The sequence below is a fragment of the Heterodontus francisci genome, chromosome 5 (assembly GCF_036365525.1).
Source record: "Heterodontus francisci isolate sHetFra1 chromosome 5, sHetFra1.hap1, whole genome shotgun sequence".
Classification (NCBI taxonomy): domain Eukaryota; kingdom Metazoa; phylum Chordata; class Chondrichthyes; order Heterodontiformes; family Heterodontidae; genus Heterodontus; species Heterodontus francisci.
Window position 1 is genome coordinate 199,148,997 of NC_090375.1, and position 10,842 is coordinate 199,159,838.

At 46.0% G+C, this 10,842-nt stretch overlaps 1 gene segment (V, D, J or C); it reads left to right on the top strand.

Moving 5' to 3' along the window:
- The first annotated feature begins 2,270 nt into the window (after positions 1-2,270).
- On the top strand, positions 2,271-2,864 carry LOC137370317 (probable non-functional T cell receptor gamma variable 10). The segment is given in 2 exon segments: positions 2,271-2,450; positions 2,545-2,864. Coding segments are annotated over 2 exon segments (363 nt in total).
- Positions 2,865-10,842: the final 7,978 nt, after the last annotated feature.

Here is a 10,842-nt window from a genome sequence, read left to right on the forward strand (position 1 = left end):
CTGTCATGGACATTTGCATCTGCAGCAGGCAGATTGGTGAGAATGAGGTCAAGTATGTTTTCCCCTCTTGTTGGTTCCCTCACCACCTGCCACATACCCAGTCTAGCAGCTATGTCCTTTAGGACTCAGCCAGTAGTGGTTCTACAGAGCCACTCTTCGTGATGGACATTGAAGTCCCCCACCCAGAGTAGATTCTGCATCCTTGCCACTCTTAGTGCTTTCTCCAAGTGGTGTTCAACATGTAGGAGTACTGATTCATCAGCTGAGGGAGGGCGGTAGGTGGTAATCAGCAGGAGGTTTCCTTGCCCATGTTTGACCTGTTGTCATGAGACTTCATGGGGTGCAGCGTCGATGTTGAGAACTTCCAGGGCAACTCCCTCCCGACATTATTATGCCACTGTGCTGCCATCTCTGCGAGGTCTGTCCTGCTGGTGGGACGGAACATATCCGGGCATAGTGATGGCAGTGTCTGGGACATTGTCTGTAAGGTATGATTCCATGAGTATGACTATACTGTTGCTTGACTAGTCTGTGGGACAGCTCTCAGAACTTTGGCACAAGCCACCAGACGTTTGTAAGGAGGACTTTGCAGGGTTGACAGGGCTGGGTTTGCCACTGTCGTTTCGGGTGGTCCATCCGTTTTTATTCATTTTTATTGACTCTGTAGTGGTTAGTTGCAACTGAGTGGCTTGCTAGGCGATTTCAGGATAATTTAAGAGTCAACCACATTGCTGTGCGTCTGGAGTCCCATGTAGGCCAGACCAGGTAAGGACAGCAGATTTCCTTCCCTAAAGGACATTAGTGAACTGGATGGATTTTTACAGCAATCGACAATGGTGTCATTTGATTTCAACTGGCTTTTAATTGCAGATTTATGAATTGAATTCAAATTCCACCTTCTGCTTTGGTGGGATTCGAACCCATGTCCCCAGAGCAATATCCTGGGTCTCTGGGTTACTAGTCCAGTAACAATACCACTATGCCACCGCCTCCCCTTTGGGAGTCCATAGTGAACAGGAAGAAGTTAAGGCCAGGCAACTTGACACTGTTGAAATGACAAAGGGTGTCAAAAAAGTCACAGATGTCAGTGGGAAGAGACTGGACCAGGAGAGAAAAAATAGAGTCAAGACAGGAAGAAATAAGTTTAGTGGGCTGAAATGATAGGTCTACCAGGACAGTCCTGTTTATGGATTTTGGGAAGGAGGGAGAAGCAGGCGCTTCGAGGTTGCAGGACTATGAGGTTGGAAGCTGTAGAGGGAAGATCTCCAGAGGGGATGAGGTCAGTGACAATCCTGGAGACAGTGAGCTAATGTTGGGTGGTGGGGTCATGGTCTGGGGGAGGTTGCAAGAAGTGTCTGAGAAGTGAGATCTCAGTTTAAAAGAAAGATAGAGAGGAAAGATGAAAGAAATAGGGAGAGAGAGGGTGAAAGACAGAAAGTGAGAGAGAAAGCTAGAGAAAGAGATAAATACGGACAGTAAAAGAAAGAATGAAAGAGATAAATAGGGAGGAGCAAGAGCAAAATAGAGAGAGAACGAGATACAGAGAAATAGAACAAGACAGAGAGCGGGACAAAAAAGAGAGAAAGAGAGGGCAAGAGAGAGGAAGAGGGAGAAGGAGGGCAGGAGAGAGGACTAGGGAGAAACAGGGCAGGAGAGAGAGTGAAAGGGTGGAGAGAAAAAGAGAGGGTGTGAGAGAAAGAGTGGGAGAGGGCAGGAGGGAATGAGAATAGAGGAAAGAGAAAGATAGAGAATGCAAAAACGATAAATAGAAGAAAGAGAGAAAGGGAAAAAGAAAATAACAGTGGAAGAAAAAACAGAGATAGAGAACAAAAAAAGATAAAGAAAGAGCTACACATTTGGTAGGAACAATGGGCCATGTGTTTATTGCATGAATGGTTTTGAAAAGCCAAGGATGACGTTGAAAGAGTCTCAGGAAACTCGATGTTCAACATGTCCAAACAACACAGAGCAGCAGTGATTTGGAGATTTGGACTCTTGGTTCTGGTGAGAAAGAGTCTGAGAGATTTTCTTAAAGTGTGTAAGATTGTTACCGGAATGGAAGAGGGAGATCTGTAATGTTACTTTCATTTAAACTGTAGGAATAGGACAAGGAAACACAGGGCAACCCAGTAGAAGGAAACTCTAGGGCGAGATCAGAAAGCTGGTCACCCAGCGAGTGATCAACATTTGGAATGGACTCCAGGGAAGCGTGTTTGAGGTGAAAGCCTGTTTTAAGTAAAAGAGTGAAGAACAAGGTGAAACGTCACAGACACCAAATGGAAACAGCACCCTTGAGGCCACATGGAAATTCAGCAATGGGTGAAACTGATTGACAATTTCCGGTATCTCAGCGTCCCAGTAACAGGTATTTGTAAACCTGGATCAGTTCTGTGTTGGGTACACAAACATGAAGGGTCAAGTCATTGTGATTTTACTCATCACCTTCCTCGGTCAGTATTTAAGGTTCTAACTGATTATTTTTATTAATCTCCCGCCTCCGTTTTGTGAAATATTCTAATTGATTTCTATTCTTCTCTCTTGCAGGGAAATCTGTTGCCCAAACCTTGACACAGTCCCCATTTTCGATGACCAGAGCTCCGACGAAAACTGTACGGTTTTACTGTAAGGTTGAAGGGACAAATTTCGAAGATGCCGTTATCCACTGGTACCGGCAGACCCCGGGTCAAGGGCTGCAACGCATGCTATATTTTAAGAATCCATCCGAGACTAAGCGGGATATGACCGACAAAGAGTTTTTTGTTGAAAAAGAATCCAAAACTAAATCCTGCACCCTGCGCATGAGGAATATCCAGGAGGATGACGCTGGGACCTATTACTGTGCCTGCTGGGACCACAGTGACTGAAAGCGAAGGGAAACTCATACAAAAACCGAACCTGCACGAACACCATCATGCTCAGTCTGTGTAAGCTGTTCACACACAAACCACAGGTGTAGCATTTGGAGATTTCCACGAGCTTTTAATTCTACCGTGTGCTGGGTAGATAGCTCGGTATTTTCACAATGTTATTTGCTTAATATTTTTGAGCTGGGATGACTAAAATTGCTTTGTTAACTCCGTGAGATACAGTTATGACAGATCTGTCTTTATTCCATAACTGGATAAAATTATTCACTTACAGTTTAAACTAACAGTCCCTTTATCACATTCCAGAAACCCGCTGTAAGTTTCAAAGCGGGGTTGGCAGCACCTGTGCAGAGAGAAACCGAGTTAACGTTTCCGGCCTGTGATCTTTCAGAAAAACATTGTTCTGATGAAACGTCCCAGATGTGGAACGTTAATTCTGTTTCTCTCTACACAGATGCTGCCAGATCTGCTGAGTACTTCCGGCACTTTCTGTTCGCATTTCAGAGTTCCAGCATCCGCGGTATTTTGCTCTTATCTAAGTTTCAATGTCTCCAGTGGCCGCACGGTCGTCTCTGAACAATCTACCTCAACCATCAAACCAACACTAATGATATTTGCAGTCACTGTCCTGTCATTAGAAATTAGGAATAGCAGTAGGTCAGTCAGCTCTCAGAGCCTGTTCCACTGTTGAATGAAATCTTGGCTGATCTGTGATCGAACTCCGTGTACCCAAGTCGTCCCCATATCCTGGAGACGGGAAGTTCAGCATGATGGAAATACTCAGCAGGTCTGGCAGCATCTGTGGAAAGAGAAGCAGAGTTAACGTTTCGGGTCAGTGACCCTTCTTCGAAACTGACAAATATTAGAAATGTCAAAGGCTATAAGCAAGTGAGGCGGGGGTGGGGCAAGAGATAATAAAGGAGAAGGTGTAGATTGGACAAGGTCACATAGCTGACCAAAAGGTCATGGAGCAAAGGCAAACAATATGTTAATGGTCTGTTGAAAGACAAAGCATTAGTACAGTTAGGGTGTTAACGGACTGAAAATTGAACAGCAGCAAGTATGAACATGAAAAAGAACAGCGGGTAAGCAAACTGAACAAACTAAGATGAAATGAAATAAACATACAAAAAAATTGTTAAAAATGTAAAAAAGAAAAAATAAATAAAAATGAAAGTAAAATGGGGGGCCCGTTATGCTCTGAAATGATTGAATTCAATGTTCAGTCCGGCAGGCTGTAGTGTGCCTAATCGGTAAATGAGATCTGTTCCTCGAGCTTGCGTTGATGTTCACTGGAACACTGCAGCAATCCCAGGATAGAGAAGTGAGCATGAGAGCAGGGGGGAGTGTTGAAATGGCAAGCAACTGGAAGCTCAGGGTCCTGCTTGCGGACTGAGTGGAGGTGTTCTGCAAAGTGGTCACCCAGTCTGCGTTTGGTCTCCCCGATGTAGAGGAGACCACATTGTGAGCAGTGAATACAGTATACTACATTGAAAGAAGTGCAAGTAAATCGCTGCTATACCTGAAAGGAGTGGTTGGGGCCTGGGATAGTGAGGAGAGAGGAGGTAAATGGGCAGGTATTACACCTCCTGCGATTGCAGGGGAAGGTGCCATGGGAAGGGGATGAGGTGGTGGGGGTAATGGAAGAGTGGACAAGGGTGTTGCGGAGGGAGCGATCCCTTCGGAATGCAGACAGGGGAAGATGCGTTTGGTAGTGGCATCATGCTGGAGGTGGCAGAAATGGCGGAGGATGATGCTTTGGATATGTAGGCTGATGAGGACAAGGGGAACCCTGTCACGGTTCTGGGAGGGAGGGGAAGGGGTGAGGGTAGAGGTGCTATGTGTTGCTATTGGTATCTGCATGGGTCCCAGATATGCCTGGCTTTTTGTGGGATATGTTGAGCATTCTTTGTTCCAGTCCTACTCAGGCCCCCTCCCCCAACTCTTTTTCCGGTACATTGATGACTGTATCGATGCCGTTTCCTGCTCCCGATCCGAACTGGAAAACTTTATCAACTTTGCTTCTAATTTCTACCCTTCTCTCACCTTTACATGGTCCATCTCTGACATTTACCTTCCCTTCCTCGACCTCTCTATCTCCATCTCTGGGGATAGGTTGTCCACTAATATCCATTATCAGCCCACCAACTCTCACAGCTACCTTGACTACACTTCTTCACACCCTACCTCCTGTAAGGACTCCATTCCATTCTCCCAGTTTCTCCATCTCCAATGCATCTGCTCTGATGATGCTACCTTTCATGACGGTGCTTCTGATATGTCTTCCTTTTTCCTCAACCGAGGATTCCCCCCCACTGTTGTTGACAGAGCCCTCAACCGTGTCCGGCCCATTTCCCGCACCTCTACCCTCACCCCTTCCCCTCCCTCCCAGCACCGTGACAGGGTTTCCCCTGTCCTCACTTTCCACCCCATCAGCCTCCATATCCAAAGGATCATCCTCCGCCATTTCTGCCACCTCCAGCATGATGCCACGACCAAACGCATCTTCCCCTCCCTTCCCCTGTCAGCATTCCAAAGGGATCGTTTCCTCTGCGACACCCTGGTCCACTCCTCCAATACCCTCACCACCTCGTCCCCTTCCCATGGCACCTTCCCCTGCAATCGCAGGAGGTGTAATACCTGCCCATTTACCTCCTCTCTCCTCACTATCCCAGGCCCCAAGCACTACTTTCAGATATAGCAGCGATTTACTTGTACTTCTTTCAATGTAGTATACTGTATTCGCTGCTCACAATCTGGTCTCCTCTACATTGGGGAGAACAAACGCAGACTGGGTGACCGCTTTGCGGAACACCTCCACTCAGTCCACAAGCAGGACCCTGAGCTTCCGGTTGCTTGCCATTTCAACACTCCCCCCTGCTCTCATGCTCAGATCTCTGTCCTGGGATTGCTGCAGTGTTCCAGTGAACATCAACGCAAGCTCGAGGAACAGCATCTCATTTACCGATTAGGCACACTATGGCCCAATACATTCCACTCTTTATCACTACATTCAAGCCAAGTCACCAGCGTTGGTTCAATGAGGAGTGTAGGAGAGCATGCCAGGAACAACACCAGGTATATCTGAATTGAGTTATCATGCTGGTGAAACTTCAAAACAGGACTACAAACATGCTGAACAGTGGAAGAAGATGCGATAATTAGAGTTAAGTGACTCAACAACCATAATATTAGAACAAAGCTCTGCAGTTCTGCCATATCCACTGGTGAACAGTAATGGGCAGTTTAAGAACTAGTGGGAGTTCCCCATAACAACCCCAGGAAGCTCCCATAATAAATTCTGGCAGACGCTGGCCAGCACATCAGTGTAAAAGACAAGACTGAAGCAGTTGTTACCATCTTCAGCTAGAAGTACCAAGTGGATGATCCTTCTCGGCCTCCTCCTGCAGTCCCCAGCATCATAGATGCCTGTCTTCAGCCAAATCGATTCACTCCAGGTGGTATGAAGAAACGGCGGAGGTCACTGGACACAGCAAAGGCCATAGCGTGACAACTTAATGGCTGCAGTGCTCAAGATTTGTGCTCCAGAACTAGCCATGCCCCTATCAAGTTACACTAGTGCAGCTACAACACTGTAATCAACTCGACAATGTGGAAAATTTCCCAGGTATGTCCCGTGCACAAAAAGCAGGACAAATACAATGCAGCCAATTACTGCTCCATCAATCTACTCTCAATCATCAGCAGTGATGGAATGTGTTGTCAACTGTGCTATCATACAGCACTTACCCAGCAATAACCTGCTCCAAACTGATAAAATGTCATGACCTGAAATGTTAACTCTGTTTCTCTCTCCACAGTTGCTGCCTGAGCTGCTGTGTATTTCCAGCACTTTCTGTTTTTGTTGCACTGTGATAGCTCCCCTGCCCTTCATTGAAATAGTGCCATGGGATCTTTTATGTACACCTGAGAGTGCTGACGGGGCCACAGTTTCACATCTCATCCAAAAGACAGCACCTCTGACAGTGCAGCACTCCCTCAGTACTCCACTATAGTGTCAGTCTGGATTTTTGTGCTTAAGTCCTGGAGTAAGACATAAAATCACAACCTTCTGATTGATACACTAAAGTGCTTCCAGCTGCCATGGCTGACACAATCCCCATGACTCCAGGGACTTAAGGGAAATGGCGCAGCCTCCAGAAACATGAAGGATGGCACTGCAGGACCGCCAATGTACTCTGCCTCCCTACACATTAGCTGACAACCTTCAATCCCCAGTTTGATCAGCATTTAATCCTTTATGCTACAATAAAATATATGCCCAGTTTTACTGTAGGATTCAGCTGATTCCTCACCCACCATCCCTGTAACCTCCTGAAGTCCTACAACCCTCCCTATCTCTGTAACCCCCTCCAGCTCTACAACCTTCACTATCTCTGTAACCTCGAGCTCATTCACCTTCCTATTTCAGTTCCCTCTTCCACCCATGACGCCCCGTGCTTTCACTGTAATCTCCTCTAGCCCCGGCGACCCTCCCTTTCTCTGGAAATTCCTTCAGCTTTGAGATCCTCCGATATCTCTGCACTCCTCTATTTCTGGCCTCTTGTGCCTCCTGATTTTAATCACTCCACCTTTGGAGGTCGTGCCTTCAGTCACGTGGGCCTTAAGATCTGTCATTCCCTCCATATCCTATCCACTTTTCTACCTTTCTCGCCTCCTTTAAAACTCTCCTTATAATCTGTCTCAGTGACCAGACTTTGGGCCATAGAGAATCATAGAAGCAGAGAAAGATTACGGAACAGAAAGAGGCCACTTGGCCCATCGTATCTGTGCCAGCCGAAAAATGTTCTTCCCACTCTAATCCCACCTTCTAGCATTTGGCCCGCAGCCCTGCAGATTACAGCACTCTGTCCTGATATCTGGTATTGTCAAATTTAGTCTGTTAATGTTCCTATGAATTGTCTTGAGCTGTTTTATTACATTAAATGTGCTATTTAATTGCAATTTATTGATGCTGTTGTTCAATTTATATCGTGTGGACCCGATCTAAACTCCTAATATAAATAAATAGCTACAAGCAGCAGCTTCCAAGATAAATCTCCCTGCAATGTCGTTTGCTCCCTGAAAAGTGCTCCCGGTTATCAATCCAAGAAGAACACGGATCAGTCAACCCTGGTTTCCATGGTTATTTGATTAACTGCGCCTGTTTTCAGCCTGTAAGCTGCTCCTCAACGTAATTCTGATGAAAGACCATCCAGCTGAAACGTTAACTCTGTTTCTTTCTCCACAGATACTGCCTGGCCTGCTGAGTATTTCCAGCATTTGCTGTTTATATTGCAGATTTCCAGTAAATTTGGTGCGGGGCTTCTCAGCAGCTGGGACTATTTCCCAGACAGAGTGTGCATTAGGAAAGTGCTGTTAATGAGGTAAATCAACAATAAAAGCAATGCACCTAAACACCGCAGTTAATGTTGGAAAATGCCTCCAGGCTCTTCACAGGAGCATATTCTGGCAAAAATGGACTAAAAGAAGATATTAGATAACAAAGACAAAGAATAAAGAAAATTACAGGACAGGAACAGGCCCTTCGGCCCTCCAAGCCGACGCCGATCCAAATCCTCTATCTAAACCTGTCGCCTATTTTCTGAGGGTCTGTATCTCCTTGTTTCCTGCCCATTCATGTATCTGTCTAGATACATCTTAAAAGACGCTATCGTGCCCTCGTCTACCACCTCCACTGGCAAAGCATTCCATGCACCCACCACCCTCTGCATAAAGAAATTTCCACGCATATCCCCCCTAAACTTTTCCCCTTTCACTTTGAACTCGTGTCCCCTTGTAATTGAATCCCCCACTCTGGGAAAAAGCTTCTTGCTATCCACTCTGTCCATACCTCTCATGATTTTGTACACCTCAATCAGGTCCCCCCTCAACCTCCGTCTTTCTAATGAAAATAATCCTAATCTACTCAACCTCTCTTCATAGCTAGCGCCCTCCATACCAGGCAACATCCTGGTGAATCTCCTCTGCACCCTCTCCAAAGCATCCACATCCTTTTGGTAATGTGGCGACCAGAACTGCACGCAGTATTCCAAATGTGGCCGAACCAAAGTCCTATACAACTGTAACATGACCTGCCAACTCTTGTACTCAATACCCCGTCCGATGAAGGCAAGCATGCCGTATGCCTTCTTGACCACTCCATTGACCTGCGTTGCCACCTTCAGGGAACAATGGACCTGAACACCCAAATCTCTCTGGACATCAATTTTCCCCAGGACTTTTCCATTTACTGTATAGTTTACTCTTGAATTGGATCTTCCAAAATGCATCACCTCGCATTTGCTGTGATTGAACTCCATCTGCCATTTCTCTGCCCAACTCTCCAATCTATCTATATTCTGCTGTATTCTCTGACAGTCCCCTTCACTATCTGCTACTCCACCAATCTTAGTGTCGTCTGCAAACTTGCTAATCAGACCACCTATACTTTCCTCCAAATCATTTATGTATATCACAAACAACAGTGGTCCCAGCACGGATCCCTGTGGAACACCACTGATCACACGTCTCCATTTTGAGAAACTCCCTTCCACTGCTACTCTCTGTCTCCTGTTGCCCAGCCAGTTCTTTATCCATCTAGCTAGTATACCTTGGACCCCATGCGCCTTCACTTTCTCCATCAGCCTACCATGGGGAACCTTATCAAACGCCTTACTGAAGTCCATGTATATGACATCTACAGCCCTTCCGTCATCAATCAACTTTGTCACTTCCTCAAAGAATTCTATTAAGTTGGTAAGACATGACCTTCCCTGCACAAAACCATGTTGCCTATCACTGATAAGCCCATTTTCTTCCAAATGGGAATAGATCCTATCCCTCAGTATCTGCTCCAGCAGCTTCCCTACCACTGACGTCAGGCTCACCGGTCTATAATTACCTGGATTATCCCTGCTACCCTTCTTAAACAAGGTGACAACATTAGCAATTCTCCAGTCCTCCGGGACCTCACCCGTGTTTAAGGATGCTGCAACGATATCTGTTAAGGCCCCAACTATTTCCTCTCTCGCTTCCCACAGAAACCTGGAATAGATTCCATCCGGACCTGGGGACTTGTCCACCTTAATGCCTTTTAGAATACCCAACACTTCCTCCCTCCTTATGCCGACTTGACCTAGAGTAATCAAACATCTGTCCCTAACCTCAACATCTGTCATGTCCCTCTCCTCGGTGAATACCGATTCAAAGTACTCATTTAGAATCTCACCCATTTTCTCTGACTCCACGCATAACTTTCCTCCTTTGTCCTTGACTGGGCCAATCCTTTCTCTGGTTACCCTCTTGCTCCTTATATATGAATAAAAGGCTTTGGGATTTTCCTGAACCCTGTTTGCTAAAGATATTTCATGACCCCTTTTAGCCCTCTTAATTCCTCGTTTCAGATTGTGCCTACAATCCCGATATTCTTTCACAGCTTCGTCTTTCTTCAGCTGCCTAGACCTTATGTATGCTTCCTTTTTCCTCTTAGCTAGTCTCACAATTTCACCTGTCATCCATGGTTCCCTAATCTTGCCATTTCTATCCCTCATTTTCACAGGAACATGTCTCTCCTGCACGCTAATCAACCTCTCTTTAAAAGCCTCCCACATATCAAATGTGGATTTCCCTTCAAACAGCTGCTCCCAATCTACATTCCCCAGCTCCTGCCGAATTTTGGTATAGTTGGCCTTCCCCCAATTTAGCACTCTTCCTTTAGGACCACTCTCGTCTTTGTCCATGAGTGTTCTAAAACTTACGGAATTGTGATCACTATTCCCAAAGTAGTCCCCTACTGAAACGTCAACCACCTGGCCCGGCTCATTTCCCAACACCAGGTCCAGTATGGCCCCTTCCCGAGTTGGACTATTTACATACTGCTCTAGAAAACCCTCCTAGATGCTCCTTACAAATTCTGCTCCATCTAGACCTCTAACATTAAGTGAATCCCAGTCAATGTTGGGAAATTTAAAAT